Source organism: Crinia signifera, chromosome 8 (genome assembly GCF_055691185.1).
Source record: "Crinia signifera chromosome 8, ASM5569118v1, whole genome shotgun sequence".
In the NCBI taxonomy this organism is placed as follows: domain Eukaryota; kingdom Metazoa; phylum Chordata; class Amphibia; order Anura; family Myobatrachidae; genus Crinia; species Crinia signifera.
Window position 1 is genome coordinate 179,736,430 of NC_139224.1, and position 21,087 is coordinate 179,757,516.

General features: G+C 52.1%; 1 protein-coding gene across 3 annotated transcripts in view; it reads left to right on the plus strand.

Moving 5' to 3' along the window:
• LRP8 (LDL receptor related protein 8) overlaps positions 1-21,087 on the plus strand; it is a 187,392-nt gene that overhangs the window by 75,608 nt on the left and 90,697 nt on the right. For all 3 annotated transcript variants that reach the window (XM_083157909.1, XM_083157910.1, XM_083157911.1), the window contains one exon: positions 16,547-16,675. In XM_083157909.1, coding sequence (XP_083014035.1) covers positions 16,547-16,675 — 129 coding nt within the window. The remainder of the gene's footprint in view (positions 1-16,546; positions 16,676-21,087) is intronic.

The window sequence follows — 21,087 nt, forward strand, 5'->3', positions numbered from 1 at the left end:
CTGTGGGGTAACCCTGTCTGTGCCAGCTCTGCGGTTACTGTGGGGTAACCCTGTCTGTGCCAGCGCTGCGGTTACTGTGGGGTAACCCTTTCTGTGCCAGCACTGAGGTTACTGTGGGGTAACCCTTTCTGTACCATCGCTGCGGTTACTGGGGGTAACCCTTTCTGTACCATCGCTGCGGTTACTGGGGGTAACCCTTTCTGTGCCAACGCTGCGGTTACTGGGGGGGTAACCCTTTCTGTGCCAGCACTGAGGTTACTGTGGGGTAACCCTTTCTCATACTGATAATTGATATTGGTGCTGGGGGCAGTAGCCCATCCCTCAGGGAGAAGTACAGGGGTAAGGGTCAGATTTTGGTGATGTGGGCAATGGCTCATCTTTTAGGGAGGAGTACAGGGGTAAGGGTCAGATATGGGGGCAGCAGCCTCCCCACACGTGGGGTCCTCTGGGGGCTTCGGCTGCTGTAATACAAGGTCTGATTGCAGTTGGTTAATCCCGATCATCTCCTGCTTATCTGATAGATGAGTGCCTGTCACATAGACCCCACTCCCACAGACAGATGGGGGACAGTTCTATAACCTGCCAGGCAGTACCTCGCTCCTCAGTCTGTGTCTCATCTCTGCCAGTCACTTGGGGCATGAGCTGCTCGTGCCAACTTTGCCAACCACTTTACTAAATGAGGGAAATGCTTTGTTCTCCGTACACTGCTAATACTGTGTGTGAGCTGCTGCAGAGGCTCCTGGTCTGTGGTGTGTGAGGAGAACGTGTGCCATCCGTGTGCTGTGTATGTATGGTTACATGTGCTGGATTGTCTCCCCACCTGTGCAGCACCGTATATTATATATGTGATAGAGATCTACCTGTCTCCCCATCTATGCAGCACCGTATATTATATGTGTGATAGATACAGTATATACCTGTCTCCCCACCTGTGCAGCACCGTATATTATATATGTGATAGATACAGTATATACCTGTCTCCCCATCTATGCAGCACCGTATATTATATGTGTGATAGATACAGTATATACCTGTCTCCCCATCTGAGCAGCACCGTATATTATATGTGTGATAGATACAGTATATACCTGTCTCCCCATCTGTGCAGCACCGTATATTATATATGTGATAGATACAGTATATACCTGTCTCCCCATCTGTGCAGCACCGTATATTATATATGTGATAGATACAGTATATACCTGTCTCCCCATCTATGCAGCACCGTATATTATATGTGTGATAGATACAGTATATACCTGTCTCCCCATCTGTGCAGCACCGTATATTATATATGTGATAGATACAGTATATACCTGTCTCCCCATCTGTGCAGCACCGTATATTATATATGTGATAGATACAGTATATACCTGTCTCCCCATCTATGCAGCACCGTATATTATATGTGTGATAGATACAGTATATACCTGTCTCCCCATCTGTGCAGCACCGTATATTATATATGTGATAGATACAGTATATACCTGTCTCCCCATCTGTGCAGCACCGTATATTATATGTGTGATAGATACAGTATATACCTGTCTCCCCATCTGTGCAGCACTGTATATTATATGTGTGATAGATACAGTATATACCTGTCTCCCCATCTGAGCAGCACCGTATATTATATATGTGATAGATACAGTATATACCTGTCTCCCCATCTGTGCAGCACCGTATATTATATGTGTGATAGATACAGTATATACCTGTCTCCCCATCTATGCAGCACCGTATATTATATGTGTGATAGATACAGTATATACCTGTCTCCCCATCTATGCAGCACTGTATATTATATATGTGATAGATACAGTATATACCTGTCTCCCCATCTGAGCAGCACTGTATATTATATGTGTGATAGATACAGTATATACCTGTCTCCCCATCTGTGCAGCACTGTATATTATATGTGTGATAGATACAGTATATACCTGTCTCCCCATCTGTGCAGCACCGTATATTATATATGTGATAGATACAGTATATACCTGTCTCCCCATCTGTGCAGCACCGTATATTATATATGTGATAGATACAGTATATACCTGTCTCCCCATCTATGCAGCACCGTATATTATATGTGTGATAGATACAGTATATACCTGTCTCCCCATCTGTGCAGCACCGTATATTATATATGTGATAGATACAGTATATACCTGTCTCCCCATCTGTGCAGCACCGTATATTATATGTGTGATAGATACAGTATATACCTGTCTCCCCATCTGTGCAGCACTGTATATTATATGTGTGATAGATACAGTATATACCTGTCTCCCCATCTGAGCAGCACTGTATATTATATGTGTGATAGATACAGTATATACCTGTCTCCCCATCTGTGCAGCACTGTATATTATATGTGTGATAGATACAGTATATACCTGTCTCCCCATCTGTGCAGCACCGTATATTATATATGTGATAGATACAGTATATACCTGTCTCCCCATCTGTGCAGCACCGTATATTATATGTGTGATAGATACAGTATATACCTGTCTCCCCATCTGTGCAGCACTGTATATTATATGTGTGATAGATACAGTATATACCTGTCTCCCCATCTGAGCAGCACTGTATATTATATGTGTGATAGATACAGTATATACCTGTCTCCCCATCTGTGCAGCACTGTATATTATATGTGTGATAGATACAGTATATACCTGTCTCCCCATCTGTGCAGCACTGTATATTATATGTGTGATAGATACAGTATATACCTGTCTCCCCATCTGTGCAGCACCGTATATTATATGTGATAGAGATATTCCTGTCTCCCCATCTATGCAGCACCGTATATTATATATGTGATAGATACAGTATATACCTGTCTCCCCATCTGAGCAGCACTGTATATTATATGTGTGATAGATACAGTATATACCTGTCTCCCCATCTATGCAGCACTGTATATTATATATGTGATAGAGATATTCCTGTCTCCCCATCTATGCAGCACTGTATATTATATGTGTGATAGATACAGTATATACCTGTCTCCCCATCTATGCAGCACCGTATATTATATGTGTGATAGATACAGTATATACCTGTCTCCCCATCTATGCAGCACTGTATATTATATATGTGATAGAGATATTCCTGTCTCCCCATCTATGCAGCACCGTATATTATATGTGTGATAGATACAGTATATACCTGTCTCCCCATCTATGCAGCACCGTATATTATATGTGTGATAGATACAGTATATACCTGTCTCCCCATCTGAGCAGCACCGTATATTATATATGTGATAGAGATATTCCTGTCTCCCCATCTGTGCAGCACTGTATATTACATATGTGATAGATACAGTATATACCTGTCTCCCCATCTGTGCAGCACCGTATATTATATATGTGATAGATACAGTATATACCTGTCTCCCCATCTATGCAGCACCGTATATTATATGTGTGATAGATACAGTATATACCTGTCTCCCCATCTGTGCAGCACCGTATATTATATGTGTGATAGATACAGTATATACCTGTCTCCCCATCTGTGCAGCACTGTATATTACATATGTGATAGATACAGTATATACCTGTCTCCCCATCTATGCAGCACCGTATATTATATATGTGATAGATACAGTATATACCTGTCTCCCCATCTATGCAGCACTGTATATTATATATGTGATAGATACAGTATATACCTGTCTCCCCATCTGTGCAGCACTGTATATTATATATGTGATAGAGATATTCCTGTCTCCCCATCTGTGCAGCACCGTATATTATATATGTGCTAGATACAGTATATACCTGTCTCCCCATCTGTGCAGCACCGTATATTATATGTGTGATAGATACAGTATATACCTGTCTCCCCATCTATGCAGCACCGTATATTATATGTGTGATAGATACAGTACATACCTGTCTCCCCATCTATGCAGCACCATATATTATATGTGTGATAGATACAGTATATACCTGTCTCCCCATCTGTGCAGCACCGTATATTATATATGTGATAGATACAGTATATACCTGTCTCCCCATCTATGCAGCACTGTATATTATATATGTGATAGATACAGTATATACCTGTCTCCCCATCTATGCAGCACTGTATATTATATATTTGATAGATACAGTATATACCTGTCTCCCCACCTGTGCAGCACCGTATATTATATGTGTGATAGATACAGTATATACCTGTCTCCCCATCTATGCAGCACCGTATATTATATATGTGATAGAGATATTCCTGTCTGGGTGGTGCGAATCGCGGGAGGGGGTCGCGGGGGGTGTGTGTGCCATGAATCGCGGGAGGAGGGGGGCGCGAATCGCGGGAGGCGGGGTGGGGGTCGCTCACCTGGTGGCTGTGGAGTAGGTTCCTGGACAACATGGGGAGGCAGAGGGTGTCTGGCACTATGGGCTCACTGGGCTGGTTCTCTGTCATGTGAGTCAGAGGCTCCACTCACACACTTTGAGTGACAGATGTAGCCAAATATATAAGATATATATATATATATGTGCTAAAATAGCATCGCATGCGTTGTGCATGTGATCAAAAGACAGTACAAAAAGTATGTGCTGCACATGTACTGTATGTACTGTGCGATGAGATGCGCGGGATACATCGCACCGGGAAAATCGCTTTGTGTGTGGCACCTTGAGGGGGGGTTGGTGTGCAGTGTGATCAGTGTGTGCTCCCTTTGTGTACTCGTTGTGGTGCTTGTGCATTACGCTACATTAGATGCAGTGGGCCAGTATGGGAATTATAAAATGCTGTGGATGGAATGTTCGTGGTTTCCCTTAGTAACAACACTGCTAATTACGCTGACACAGGTTTGTGCCTTGTTTGCAGTAATCAGTGTCACCACATTTGCTGGCAGGTTGTCGCTAGGGGATTCCGCGCTGACGGGTGTTTAATCAGGAGCTTCCCGGGATCTCTGTGACACATCGCGCATGAGGCTGAGTCCTGCAGTACGGTGGCCGGCTGCGCTGCCTGGCGATTTGGGGAGAGTTGTGCCAGCCCCAGATTCAGCGTGTGGCACAGTCCCAGCGTTACCACCCTTTCACCGCCTATGTTCCCACACTGCTTACCACCTGCGGTTAATTCAGGAGCTGTGGTGTGGAATGGATCCAGCTGTGCTTGTGCCCACCTTACAGCATGCCCACTGGTTTCTGCATGTCTGCTGTGCCCCCTGGCAACACGAGGTCTCCACAGTTTACGGCGGGTCACTTCCTCTGCTCTTCCAAGTAATGATTTGCCAGTCTATGCCTAATGCCGCTATAGTACATCACACAGGTGACCCCAGAGTATGCCCATCGTATGCCAACCTGCTTAGTGTCATGTTTCCTGTTTTAGCTCCCGCCTTGCTCCCCCCCCCCCCCCTACAGTGTATGCTCCATGTTGGACCTAATGCAGCACCAGATTCTTTCTGGCATGTGCGGGGCGGGTCGTACAGGGTTCCTTCCTGCATCGCCATTATGCAAGCGCCCATGTGTTTAGGGTTGCCCCCTGGTTGTGCAGCTACGCTTGGCCGCCATGTTTTGGATTGCAGTCGCAGCCCCCCATTAATGGTTCGGAATCATAACGTCCAGAAAACGTGAAGGAGAGACCCCCATGTGGCCCTTCGACTGCGGTCGCATTATATTATAGCTGGTTGGTTCTAAATTTAATCTGAAATGTGATTGGTCACCTTATTATGTCAACATTTTGACCGTCGGCCTATTGTGTGTCGACCACTTGAGGAAGACCTATTGACTATCTAGACACTGAAGGTCTATCAACCAGAAACAAATGTGCTTCTGTGCATGCTGTGGGACCTCTGTGCACACTGTGGGACACCTGTGCCTCTGTGCATGCTGTAGGACCTCTGTGCACACTCTGTGGGACTCCTGTGCCTCTGTGTATGCTGTGGGACCTCTGTGCACACTGTGGGACGCCTGTGCCTCTGTGTATGCTGTGGGACCTCTGTATGCACTCTGTGGGACACCTGTGCCTCTGTGCATGCTGTGGGACCTCTGTGTGCACTCTGTGGGACGCCTGTGCCTCTGTGCATGCTGTGTGACCTCTGTGCACACTCTGTGGGACACCTGTGCCTCTGTGTATGCTGTTGTACCTCTGTGTGCACTCTGTGGGACGCCTGTGCCTCTGTGTATGCTGTGGTACCTTTGTGTGCACTCTGTGGGATGCCTGTGCCTCGGTGTATGCTGTGGTGCTTCTGTGCGCACTCTGTGGGGCACCTGTGCCTCTGTGTATGCTGTGTGACCTCTGTATGCACTCTGGGGGATGCCTGTGCCTCTGTGTATGCTGTGGTACCTTTGTGTGCACTCTGTGGGACGCCTGTGCCTCGGTGTATGCTGTGGTGCTTCTGTGTGCACTGTGGGACACCTGTGCCTCTGTGCGCACTGTGGGACCTCTGTACGCACCCTGTGGGATGCTTGTACCTCTGCGCATGCTGTGGGACCTCTGTGCGCACTCTGTGGGACACCTGTGCCTCTGTGCATGTTGTGGGACCTCTGTCCGCACCCTGTGGGATGCTTGTACCTCTGTGCATGCTGTGGGACCTCTGTGCACACTCTGTGGGACACCTCTGCCTCTGTGCATGCTGTGGGACCTCTGTCTGCACCCTGTGGGATGCTTGTACCTCTGTGCATACTGTGGGGGATGCGGTCATTTGGTCTACTGCATTATGGTCGACAGTCATTAGGTCGAATCCATTAGGTCGACATGCTAAAAGGTCGACATGACTCTAGGTCGACATGGGAAAAGGTCGACATGATTCTAGTTCGAAAGGTCATTAGTTCGACAGGTCATTAGTTCGACAAGGTCATTAGTTCGACATTGTCTATGTCGACATTCACAAGGTCGACATGGAGTTTTTCACTGTTTTTTGAGCCAACATGTGCCGACAGGCGGTATTTCATGCCCCACCATCCACTAGGGCGTGGTGGGAGAATAAAATAGTGTGCCGAGCGTAGCGAGGCACCGTGCCCGACGCATCGCGAGCGCAGCGAGCGATGCGAGGGGATGCAGTGCACTTTAAACTGTGTCCATGTCGACTGTGTTGACATTCAGGTAAAAAAACAGTGAAAAACCCCATGTCGACCTTGTGAATGTCGACATAGACAATGTCGAACTAATGACCTTGTCGAACTAATGACCTGTCGAACTAATGACCTTTCGACCTAGAATCATGTCGACCTAGAGTCATGTCGACCTTTTAGCATGTCGACCTAATGACCATAATGCAATAGACCAAATGATCCCAACCCTACTGTGGGACCTCTGTCCGTACCCTGGTGGTATATGTCCCATCAGCCCAGGTCTGGCTGCCATGTTGCTCTACCACAGTCACCAACAATGGCCGCCGCCGAACGCACTCGTAACTCTCAGGCTTTTTGCAAACAAATGTTTTTACAAATGAGTTTTGTTCTGAGGAAAAACACTTATTTTCTGTGAGATTGAATGGGGGGGGGTTGTGGGTCCTAGCTGCAAGATCTATGTGGCCATTAATGAACCCTTTTCAGTGTCTGACACTGTATCCCTATATCCGTCTCCTTTGTATGACTGCGACCTGCGCTCCACGGTTGTCTCAGCTATTGCCATGTGTGGCATAGGAATCTGCCTGTCGCGCAGAGCAGGATTGTGCGTCCAGCTTGGGGGGAGGATTCCTTCCTGTGCACACAAATGATGGGGCCGTGTCCCCGCAGAGTGGATTTGTATTTAGAGGCCGGGGCAGAGGATTAGGGGGCCTCATTCTCTTGCAGATCGGCTTCATCTGTCGCTGTGGGTCTGTTTTGCGCAGCGGTACACAGCATTTCCCTGTGGGGCAGGGGCAGAGCAATGGACACCTACGCAGTGTGACGCAGTGGAGCTGTGTGAACTTATCCGCTACTGTGCGCAAACATGGCGGCTCAGATCATGGTTGCCGCCGGCTACCTGCAGGATTTCTGGGGTTAAGTGGCCAGAACTGGGTCACTGTGTGACCCCGGGTATTGTCCTGCATTTCACAACACAGTGACAAGCAGGATCCTGCAGACCATAATATACACGGCCCCTCGCATAATAGGGACTGATTGCGGTTACCATGGAGCCCGGTCCTTGTGGGACATTAATAACCCGCTGCTTTGTACTGTGTTTGCCTACCATGACCCCACTGACTCCCTGTTTACTCAGTCGCCCCTCACATTTGCATGCAGCTTTGGTGCTTGATGCAGCAGGGGTGATTGGTATTCTAATGGCGCCCGTTGTCTTGGCAACCTGCAGCGGTCCTGAAAACTCATGGAAAAAGGAAGTTTTCTTCTGCCGTTCCTGGCTGGGCCTGGACATAACCCTGCTCGTCCTGAGGCAGCCAGAGGTTGGCGTGGGTCTCCTCCAGGCTTTCCCTGATGCCTGCCTCACCCACGGGCCTGGACATAACCCTGCTCGTCCTGAGGCAGCCAGAGGTTGGCGTGGGTCTCCTCCAGGCTTCCCCCTGATGCCTGCCTCACCCACGGGCCCGGACGTAACCCTGCTCGTCCTGAGGCAGCCAGAGGTTGGCGTGGGTCTCCTCCAGGCTCCCCCTGATGCCTGCCTCACCCACGGGCCCGGACATAACCCTGCTCGTCCTGAGGCAGCCAGAGGTTGGCGTGGGTCTCCTCCAGGCTTCCCCCTGATGCCTGCCTCACCCACGGGCCTGGACATAACCCTGCTCCTCCTGAGGCAGCCAGAGGTTGGCGTGGGTCTCCTCCAGGCTTCCCCCTGATGCCTGCCTCACCCACGGGCCCAGACGTAACCCTGCTCGTCCTGAGGCAGCCAGAGGTTGGCGTGGGTCTCCTCCAGGCTCCCCCTGATGCCTGCCTCACCCACGGGCCTGGACATAACCCTGCTCGTCCTGAGGCAGCCAGAGGTTGGCGTGGGTCTCCTCCAGGCTTCCCCCTGATGCCTGCCTCACCCACGGGCCCGGACGTAACCCTGCTCGTCCTGAGGCAGCCGGAGGTTGGCGTGGGTCTCCTCCAGGCTTCCCCCTGATGCCTGCCTCACCCACGGGCCCGGACGTAACCCTGCTCGTCCTGAGGCAGCCAGAGGTTGGCGTGGGTCTCCTCCAGGCTTCCCCCTGATGCCTGCCTCACCCACGGGCCTGGACATAACGCTGCTCGTCCTGAGGCAGCCAGAGATTGGCGTGGGTCTCCGGCTCCCCCTGATGCCTGCCTCACCCACGGGCCCGGACGTAACCCTGCTCGTCCTGAGGCAGCCAGAGGTTGGCGTGGGTCTCCTCCAGGCTCCCCCTGATGCCTGCCTCACCCACGGGCCTGGACATAACCCTGCTCGTCCTGAGGCAGCCAGAGGTTGGCGTGGGTCTCCTCCAGGCTTCCCCCTGATGCCTGCCTCACCCACGGGCCCGGACATAACCCTGCTCGTCCTGAGGCAGCCAGAGGTTGGCGTGGGTCTCCTCCAGGCTTCCCCCTGATGCCTGCCTCACCCACGGGCCCGGACGTAACCCTGCTCGTCCTGAGGCAGCCAGAGGTTGGCGTGGGTCTCCTCCAGGCTCCCCCTGATGCCTGCCTCACCCACGGGCCTGGACATAACCCTGCTCGTCCTGAGGCAGCCAGAGGTTGGCGTGGGTCTCCTCCAGGCTTCCCCCTGATGCCTGCCTCACCCACAGGCCTGGACATAACGCTGTTTGTCCTGAAGCAGCCAGAGGTTGGCGTGGGTCTCCGGCTTCCCCGTGATGCCTGCCTCACCCACAGGCCTGGACATAACCCTGCTCGTCCTGAGGCAGCCAGAGGTTGGCGTGGGTCTCCTCCAGGCTTCCCCCTGATGCCTGCCTCACCCACGGGCCCGGACATAACCCTGCTCGTCCTGAGGCAGCCAAAAGTTGGCGTGGGTCTCCTCCAGGCTCCCCCTGATGCCTGCTTGACCCACGGGCCCGGACATAACCCTGCTCGTCCTGAGGCAGCCAGAGGTTGGCGTGGGTCTCCGGCTTCCCCGTGATGCCCGCCTCACCCACATATTACAGTGTAATCCCCTGTTTTGTTATAGTGGATCTTTCTGTTCCGTGGTGATGTCCGTGTGGCACTGCAGGAGTTACCACATAACGTCAGCGAGAGATGGGGTATCGCTGTAAGATCGGGTAGATCAGCCCTTCTCCAGTCTGTACCCACTCTGTGACCCGGGCAGTGCCCTCTATCTGTGTGTAATGACCGTATTATTAATGGGGTGTTAGTCACACGTCGTACACCATGACCATAGGTAATTCTCTGGTAGTTGGTGTATGATACTTTAGAACCCAGTGTGCCCATAATATGCCCTGTACCTGCTGGCCCCATGTGCCCATACCTTGGTGTATTCTGGTGGCACAATGTACAATACGGGGTCCTATTCTCTGGTAGTGTAGTGAGCCCCTATATAACGTATAATGCCCAAATCCTACCCTGCAGCCAGTATGAACATGAACCGGAGGGCATCAATGGAACCGACTGATAGGGGTTGTTCCTGACATGGGAATAAAAGCTAGGAACCCCCACCCCCACCCCCCACCCCCCACACACACACACACACCTAACTCTCTGCACTTGTTACATCTGCCCCCTGCAGTGCAGCGTGGCGTTATCCAAGTGCTCGGCACACACACACACCTATCTCTCTGCACTTGTTACATCTGCTCCCTGCAGTGCAGCGTGGCGTTATCCAAGTGCTCGGCACACACACACACAGGACTCCTGACTGCCCAGAGTATTACCCTCGAGCATAACATAGTGTCTCATGCCCAGATAGAGCCCAGTGCTCGGGGGATGGGGTTTCTCTTGCCAGGAGTCTGCATAGAACAATACTCAGACTGTCCCCTGACGCGTTTCATCTGGTGCATCCAGAGACTTCCTCAGGGACTGCATCTCCTGATACCGCATCGTTGTGGGTGTGTGTGTCCCTATACACTGACTACGGGTGTGTCCCTATACACTGGCTATGGGTGTGTCCCTATACACTGACTACGGGTGTGTCCCTATACACTGGCTGTGTGTGTGTCCCTATACACTGGCTACGGGTGTGTCCCTATACACTGGCTGTGTTTGTGTGTGTCCCTATACACTGGCTATGGGTGTGTCCCTATACACTGGCTACGGGTGTGTCCCTATACACTGGCTATGGGTGTGTCCCTATACACTGGCTACGGGTGTGTCCCTATACACTGGCTATGGGTGTGTCCCTATACACTGGCTATGGGTGTGTCCCTATACACTGGCTACGGGTGTGTCCCTATACACTGGCTGTGTGTGTGTCCCTATACACTGGCTACGGGTGTGTCCCTATACACTGGCTGTGTGGGTGTGTGTGTCCCTATACACTGGCTACGGGTGTGTCCCTATACACTGGCTGGGTGTGTGTCCCTATACACTGGCTGTGTGTGTGTGTGTGTCCCTATACACTGGCTACGGGTGTGTCCCTATACACTGGCTACGGGTGTGTCCCTATACACTGGCTACGGGTGTGTCCCTATACACTGGCTACGGGTGTGTCCCTATACACTGGCTATGGGTGTGTCCCTATACACTGGCTACGGGTGTGTCCCTATACACTGGCTACGGGTGTGTCCCTATACACTGGCTATGGGTGTGTCCCTATACACTGGCTACGGGTGTGTCCCTATACACTGGCTACGGGTGTGTCCCTATACACTGGCTACGGGTGTGTCCCTATACACTGGCTATGGGTGTGTCCCTATACACTGGCTACGGGTGTGTCCCTATACACTGGCTGTGTGTGTGTGTGTGTCCCTATACACTGGCTGTGTGGGTGTGTGTGTCCCTATACACTGGCTACGGGTGTGTCCCTATACACTGGCTGGGTGTGTGTCCCTATACACTGGCTGTGTGTGTGTGTGTCCCTATACACTGGCTACGGGTGTGTCCCTATACACTGGCTGGGTGTGTGTCCCTATACACTGGCTGTGTGTGTGTGTGTGTGTCCCTATACACTGGCTGTGTGTGTGTGTCCCTATACACTGGCTGGGTGTGTGTGTCCCTATACACTGGTTGTGGGTGTGTGTCCCCCCTATACACTGGCTGTGTGTGTGTGTGTGTCCCTATACAGTGGCTGTGTGTGTGTGTGTCCCTATACACTGGCTACGGGTGTGTCCCTATACACTGGCTGTGTGGGTGTGGGTGTCCCTATACACTGGCTACGGGTGTGTCCCTATACACTGGCTGTGTGTGTGTCCCTATACACTGGCTATGGGTGTGTCCCTATACACTGGCTGTGTGTGTGTCCCTATACACTGGCTACGGGTGTGTCCCTATACACTGGCTGGGTGTGTGTGTCCCTATACACTGGTTGTGGGTGTGTGTCCCCCCTATACACTGGCTGTGGGTGTGTGTGTGTCCCTATACAGTGGCTGTGTGTGTGTGTGTGTGTGTGTGTGTGTGTCCCTATACACTGGCTATGGGTGTGTCCCTATACACTGGCTGTGTGTGTGTCCCTATACACTGGCTACGGGTGTGTCCCTATACACTGGCTGTGTGTGTCCCTATACAGTGGTTGTGGGTGTGTGTCCCCCCTATACACTGGCTGTGGGTGTGTGTGTGTGTCCCTATACAGTGGCTGTGTGTGTGTGTGTCCCTATACACTGGCTATGGGTGTGTCCCTATACACTGGCTGTGTGTGTGTCCCTATACACTGGCTACGGGTGTGTCCCTATACACTGGCTGTGTGTGTGTGTCCCTATACACTGGTTGTGGGTGTGTGTCCCCCTATACACTGGCTGTGGGTGTGTGTGTGTGTGTGTGTGTGTGTCCCTATACAGTGGCTGTGTGTGTGTGTGTGTGTCCCCCTATACACTGGCTGTGGGTGTGTCCCTATACACTGGCTGTGGGTGTGTCCCTATACACTGGCTGTGGGTGTGTCCCTATACACTGGCTGTGGGTGTGTCCCTATACACTGGCTGTGGGGGTGTCCCTATACACTGGCTGTGGGTGTGTCCCTATACACTGGTTGTGTGTGTGTGTGTGTGTGTGTGTGTGTGTGTGTCCCTATACACTGGCTGTGTGTGTGTGTGTGTGTGTGTGTCCCTATACACTGGCTGTGTGTGTGTCCCTATACACTGGCTGTGTGTGTGTGTGTGTGTCCCTATACACTGGCTGTGTGTGTGTGTGTGTGTGTGTGTGTGTGTCCCTATACACTGGCTGTGTGTGTGTGTGTCCCTATACACTGGCTGTGTGTGTGTGTGTCCCTATACACTGGCTGTGTGTGTCCCTATACACTGGCTGTGGGTGTGTGTGTCCCTATACACTGGCTGTGGGTGTGTCCCTATACACTGGCTGTGGGTGTGTCCCTATACACTGGCTGTGGGTGTGTCCCTATACACTGGCTGTGGCTGTGTGTCCCTATACACTGGCTGTGGCTGTGTGTCCCTATACACTGGCTGTGGCTGTGTGTCCCTATACACTGGCTGTGGCTGTGTGTCCCTATACACTGGCTGTGGCTGTGTGTCCCTATACACTGGCTGTGGCTGTGTGTCCCTATACACTGGCTGTGGCTGTGTGTCCCTATACACTGGCTGTGGCTGTGTGTCCCTATACACTGGCTGTGGCTGTGTCTGTCCCTATACACTGGCTGTGGCTGTGTCCGTCCCTATACACTGGCTGTGGCTGTGTCCGTCCCTATACACTGGCTGTGGCTGTGTCCGTCCCTATACACTGGCTGTGGCTGTGTCCGTCCCTATACACTGGCTGTGGGTGTGTCCGTCCCTATACACTGGCTGTGGGTGTGTCCGTCCCTATACACTGGCTGTGGGTGTGTCCGTCCCTATACACTGGCTGTGGGTGTGTCCGTCCCTATACACTGGCTGTGGGTGTGTCCGTCCCTATACACTGGCTGTGGGTGTGTCCGTCCCTATACACTGGCTGTGGGTGTGTCCGTCCCTATACACTGGCTGTGGGTGTGTCCGTCCCTATACACTGGCTGTGGGTGTGTCCCTATACACTGGCTGTGGGTGTGTCCCTATACCCTGGCTGTGGGTGTGTGTGTCCCTATACACTGGCTGTGGGTGTGTGTGTCCCTATACACTGGCTGTGGGTGTCCCTATACACTGGCTGTGGGTGTGTCCCTATACCCTGGCTGTGGGTGTGTGTGTCCCTATACCCTGGCTGTGGGTGTGTCCCTATACCCTGGCTGTGGGTGTGTGTGTCCCTATACACTGGCGTCCCTTGTGATATGTGTGATCTGATGACGTTTATCAGTGGATGTTGTTACCCAGGGAATGATGGTGTAAGTGTCTTGTATAGATGTTTGCTATAGTACAGAACCTGCAGCGTCATACAGAGAGTACTGTGCTCCAGGGGAAAACCATTTCATTCCGGACTTATGTAATGTATGGTGCCACGTGTCACGAGGGCTGGGCCACGTCTTCCACTTGTACCACTTGCATTTTAAATAAAAAAGCAAAAAGTAATATTCGGACACTAAAACACAATTTATAATAACATTAAAATACTGTACATGCCCATAATATAGATGTTACTGTCATCGCTTCAGTATCTTTCTGCCTGCTCGAGGGCTTTAGTTTGGGGTTCAAACACCAGAACCCTGATTCCTGGGCCTCTACTACCATCAAGGCTGTAACTGTATGTATTGGGCAGGCATCCAGACAGGACAAGCGGGGACCACTGAGGTATGCCAGGCAGTGGGCGCCAATCCTGCCGGCTCCATAGTTGCCTATCCTCCTGCATTCTGCAGGAGACTCCCTGACATAGCAGCAATCTCCCTCTCTCCCTGACATAGCAGCAATCTCCCTCATGTCACCTAGCCCACATTACACTGTTACATCATAGTTACCTCCCCTCCAGCATTCTGCAGGAGACTCCCTGACATAGCAGCAATCTCCCCCTCTCCCTCATTAGTCTAGCAATCTCCCTCATGTCACCTAGCCCACATTACACTGTTACATCATAGTTACCTCCCCTCCTGCATTCTGCAGGAGACTCCCTGACATAACAGCAATCTCCCTCTCTCCCTCATTAGTCTAGCAATCTCCCTCATGTCACCTAGCCCACATTACACTGTTACATCATAGTTACCTCCCCTCCTGCATTCTGCAGGAGACTCCCTGACATAGCAGCAATCTCCCTCTCTCCCTCATTAGTCTAGCAATCTCCCTCATGTCACCTAGCCCACATTACACTGTTACATCATAGTTACCTCCCCTCCTGTATTCTGCAGGAGACTCCCTGACATAACAGCAATCTCCCTCTCTCCCTCATTAGTCTAGAAATCTCCCTCATGTCACCTAGCCCACATTACACCGTTACATCATAGTTACCTCCCCTCCTGCATTCTGCAGGAGACTCCCTGACATAGCAGCAATCTCCCTCTCTCCCTCATTAGTCTAGCAATCTCCCTCATGTCACCTAGCCCACATTACACTGTTACGGCTCAGATGCCCCCTCCTCCATATGTGCATGCCTGTGTAGATGTACATGCTTACATACATACACGCATACTATAGTATATAGACGTCACTAGCCCTAGCTATGGCATGCAGTGGGCACAACAGCGCTAGGATAAAGGACCAATCAGCAGGTTCTGCAGACATGAGGTCAGTGTTATGGCGGTGACATTGTCAGGGTGCGTTGGCTTCCTCAGTACTTCCTGTCACTGCTGCAATGGCTCTGAGCAATCACCACAGCAATGAGAAAGCTTAATGGAAGATTTTTGCTCACGTCAGAATGTCAGATTTGATTGGTGGATTTGCTGACAGGGTCATGCAGCATCGTGGTGAGATTGTCAACCTCGCAGCACCACATGCATGATGTCATACCATGTTCTTGTGGGTGAGGGCGCTATACACAGATCGGTATCTACTAATAGGTTTTGGTTAAGGATTTGAAATCCATATCATATGTCACTATAACTATTTGTTAGTATTAATAATAGTCATGTAATAAATTGGGGAGGGCGTATTTATAGCACTGGGAAGCCGCGCAGCCATTTTCTCCCTGGAAATGCATTTGATTGCTTAGATATCTCTGAGACCCTGAGAACACGCCGGGCAGGAGTTAGGGCCTGTGGGTTGGGTGAGCGGCTGGGAACACGTTTTGGCGCTGGTGAGCCCCGCAGCAGCACAGAGGACTGCTGGGGAGTGTGGTTGCTGGCCTTGTACCGCCCACCTCTCTCTGTTTGTTCCAGGAAACGTATTTATATCCTATAGCTCATTTTGCAGAAAGCCTGCGCGGGGTAAAGATGTAGGTAACGAGCGCACACCACAAAACACAGATAATGCACCTTGCTATAAGTCACAGCACTGTCCCTGGCAGGTCTGTGGAGATCTTGTGGGCAAGTGTAGGTGGTGTGGTGGTAAAATACACCGCTACTGCTCCACCTGCAGACGGAGGCGGGGAAGCGACTGCAGATCACGCCGCCATCACCCTGCGGAGGTGTGGGAGGGGATGTCTGCTTTCCTTTGACCTCCTGGGACACCTCCCATTACTCACGAGTCTCTGGGACCATATTGTTAGCTGCTTGTAGTGCCAGCCAATGAGAACGCTGCTTCTATAACGTGTGATCTCTCCTCTTACAGCTAAGGCGACCTGCGCAGAAAACGAGTTCACCTGTGACAATGGCCATTGTGTCCTGGCGCGCTGGAAGTGCGATGGTGATGAGGAATGTCCCGATGGGAGTGACGAGTCAGAGGCCACCTGCAGTTCGCGTAAGTGTTCACCCCACACACGCACACACAGCCATGGCGGCCATTTTGTGACCTGGTCCAGTGTTCCTGTCACATGACTAGTTGCTAGTGACCTCACGTCCATGATGGATAATGGCAGTTGTAGCTTAGTTGTGATCAGTAGATGCAGGAGCATATGTACTAAGCCTCAGAGAGAGATAAAGTACCAGTCAGTCAGCTCCTAGTTGCCATGCTCTTCCCGAGGCGTTGTACATAGACACCACTAGTGAATATAATCCAGTGGAGCTGTGTTATCTCCGTGTACTGGTTGCTATAGGTTACAGCTGATCTTTGCTGGTGCTCTCCTAATGTCACATAAATGAGTTCTGAGGAACCCTGTAAAGGTCATAATCCCAAATGGCACCACTGCCCTCTCCTGTCCCTTCTCTCTTCCCAATCCTCCTGATCATGGTGTATAATGTGCTGGAGCCGCGGGTCATGGCGGAGGATAATTCCGGCCTTGTTTCACGCATCAGCCGCTCTGTTTCCCGAGCGTCTGTCTCTGTGATCTGGGAGATCAGTGTTAGTGACGCTTCTGTGCCCCCTAATAACAATGTGCCCTCATTATCCGCGTGGGGAGATGTAGCGACGAGCCTGGCATTACTGCGACATCTGTCTGAGGGACACGGATCTGATCCCGTGCGGTCTCTTGTGTGTGTGTGTGTGTGTGTGTATAAGGGGGGTCTTCATAGGAAAACAAGGTTTCCTGTGATGTCAGCATCCCCGTCAACCATCGGTAGCATTCCTAATTCCCCAAGGTCCCAAGTCGAACCAATGAGGACTGTGCATCTCACGCACTAACCCCACAGTGTGCCAGTTGTGCTGTGGGTATGCTGTGGGGAGCATAGTACAGTATAATACATTTATTGGTACAAATCATTTTCCTGATTTCACTATGACATCTGCAGCCACATGGACAATAATGACCATTAGTCCCTGCGCTAGCTATAAGATGCCGGTTGGGGGTTTCCTATTTTACTTGGGTTGTGTCCCTACCATGGCAACCACAGTCGCATGTCCCCCAGCTGATTCAGATAGAGAAATGCACAGGTTTCTCCAGATAGCCCTCCATGTTGTATATCCGGGCGTATGAATGTGCAGGCAGCGTGGTGTCTACAGACGATGAGATAGCGCAGGTGCGCCATTTCCACCAGCAATACCTCCATCAGCGTAATGTGCACCTGGTAATAGCCGTAGGAGGACCCGACCATCTACAGAACAATCATATTAGCTGCCTGATGGAACTGCACCTATACCAGCTGTGTGGGGGAAGCAATTTACTGACGCACCCCAAGATTTACCTGTAAGGCACAGAAGCCATAATGAGCCACTAAGGGCTGGGCCAGAAAAGGTGGACGCAGTGTACGCAGACCAGGGGCTGGGACCACATGTGCACATAAAGGGGTCTATGTACTAAGCCTTGGAGAGAGATAAAGTACCAGGCACACATGAGGGGCTGGTTGGTTGCTACTTTATCCTTTCATCGTCTCTTCCTCCAAGATTTAGTAAATAGATCCCACAGTGCTCATGGCCGGACACAGTCCTGCCCTGGTGGGTGGGGCTCAGAGTCCTGCCCTGGTGGGGTGGGGGGTTTCTCACAGTCCTGCTCTGGTGGGGTGGGGGGGGGGGGGGTGCTCACAGTTCTGCCCTGATGGGGGAGGATGCTCCCAGTCCTGCCTTGATGGGGGGTGGGGGAGGATGCTCCCAGTCCTGCCCTGATGGGGGGTGGGGGAGGATGCTCCCAGTCTTGCCCTGATGGGGGAGGATGCTCCCAGTCCTGCCCTGATGGGGGAGGATGCTCCCAGTCCTGCCCTGATGGGGGAGGGTGCTCCCAGTCCTGCCCTGTTCCTGGGACTCACAGTCCCGCCCTGACCCTGTATATAATCTCCCTCCTGTACCCCGGGTCCTGTGACCTTCCTGGCCCTGTATATAATCTCCCTCCTGTACCCCGGCCCCCTGTTACCTTCCTGGCCCTGTATATAATCTCCCTCCTGTACCCCGACCCCTGTGACCTTCCTGGCCCTGTATATAATCTCCCTCCTGTACCCCGGGTCCTGTGACCTTCCTGGCCCTGTATATAATCTCCCTCCTGTACCCCGGGTCCTGTGACCTTCCTGGCCCTGTATATAATCTCCCTCCTGTACCCCGACCCCCTGTTACCTTCCTGGCCCTGTATATATTCTCCCTCCTTTACCCCGACCCCCTGTTACCTTCCTGGCCCTGTATATAATCTCCCTCCTGTACCCCGACCCCCTGTTACCTCCTGGCCCTTTATATAATCTCCCTCCTGTACCCCGACCCCTGTGACCTTCCTGGCCCTGTATATACAGTAATCTCCCTCCTGTGCCCCGGCCCCCTGTGACCTTCCTGGCCCTGTATATAATCTCCCTCCTGTACCCCGGCCCCCTGTGACCTTCCTGACCCTGTATATAATCTCCCCTCTGTACCCCGCCCCCCTGTTCCCTTCCTGGCCCTGTATAAAATCTCCCTCCTGTACCCCGGCCCCCTGTGACCTTCCTGACCCTGTATATAATCTCCCTCCTGTACCCCGGCCCCCTGTGACCTTCCTGGCCCTGTGTATAATCTCCCTCCTGTACCCCGACCCCCTGTTACCTTCCTGGCCCTGTATATAATCTCCCTCCTGTACCCCGCCCCCCTGTTACCTTCCTGGCCCTGTATATAATCTCCCTCCTGTACCCCGCCCCCCTGTTACCTTCCTGGCCCTGTATATAATCTCCCTCCTGTACCCCGACCCCCTGTGACCTGCCTGGCCCTGTATATAATCTCACTCCTGTACCCCGGCCCCCTGTTACCTTCCTGGCCCTGTATATAATCTCCCTCCTGTACCCCGGCCCCCTGTGACCTTCCTGGCCCTGTATAAAATCTCCCTCCTGTACCCCGGCCCCCTGTGACCTTCCTGGCCCTGTATATAATCTCCCTCCTGTACCCCGACCCCCTGTTACTTTCCTGACCCTGTATATAATCTCCCTCCTGTACCCCGACCCCCTGTTACCTTCCTGGCCCTGTATATAATCTCCCTCCTGTACCCCGGCCCCCTGTGACCTTCCTGGCCCTGTATATAATCTCCCTCCTGTACCCCGACCCCTGTGACCTTCCTGGCCCTGTATATAATCTCCCTCCTGTACCCCGGGTCCTGTGACCTTCCTGGCCCTGTATATAATCTCCCTCCTGTACCCCGGCCCCCTGTTACCTTCCTGGCCCTGTATATAATCTCCCTCCTGTACCCCGACCCCCTGTTACCTTCCTGGCCCTGTATATAATCTCCCTCCTGTACCCCGACCCCCTGTTACCTTCCTGGCCCTGTATATAATATCCCTCCTGTACCCGGAACCCCTGTTACCTTCCTGACCCTGTATATAATCTCCCTCCTGTACCCGGAACCCCTGTTACCTTCCTGGCCCTGTATATAATCTCCCTCCTGTACCCCGCCCCCCTGTTACCTTCCTGGCCCTGTATATAATCTCCCTCCTGTACCCGGAACCCCTGTTACCTTCCTGGCCCTGTATATAATCTCCCTCCTGTACCCCGGGCCCTGTGACCTTCCTGGCCCTGTATATAATCTCTCTCCTGTACCCCAGGCCCTGTGACCTTCCTGGCCCTGTGTATAATCTCCCTCCTGTACCCCGATCCCTGTGACCTTCCTGGCCCTATATATAATCTCCCTCCTGTACCCCGACCCCCTAATACCTTCCTGGTCCTGTATATAATCTCCCCCCTGTACCCCGCCCCCCTGTTACTTTCTGGCCCTGTATATAATATCCCACCTGTACCCCGACCCCCTGTTACCTTCCTGGCCCTGTGTATAATCTCCCTCCTGTACCCCGACCCCTGTGACTTTCCTGGCCCTGTATATAATCTCCCTCCTGTACCCCGCCCCCTGTGACCTTCCTGGCCCTGTGTATAATATTCCACCTGTACCCCGACCCCCTGTTACCTTCCTGGCCCTGTGTATAATCTCCCTCCTGTACCCCGACCCCTGTGACCTTCCTGGCCCTGTATATAATCTCCCTCCTGTACCCCGACCCCCTGTTACCTTCCTGACCCTGTATATAATCTCCCTCCTGTACCCCGACCCCCTGTTACCTTCCTGGCCCTGTATATAATCTCCCTCCTGTACCCCGGCCCCCTGTGACCTTCCTGGCCCTGTATATAATCTCCCTCCTGTACCCCGCCCCCCTGTTACCTTCCTGGCCCTGTATATAATCTCCCTCCTGTACCCCGACCCCCTTTTACCTTCCTGGCCCTGTATATAATCTCCCTCCTGTACCCCGGCCCCCTGTGACCTTCCTGGCCCTGTATATAATCTCCCTCCTGTACCCCGGCCCCCTGTTACCTTCCTGGCCCTGTATATATTCTCCCTCCTTTACCCCGAC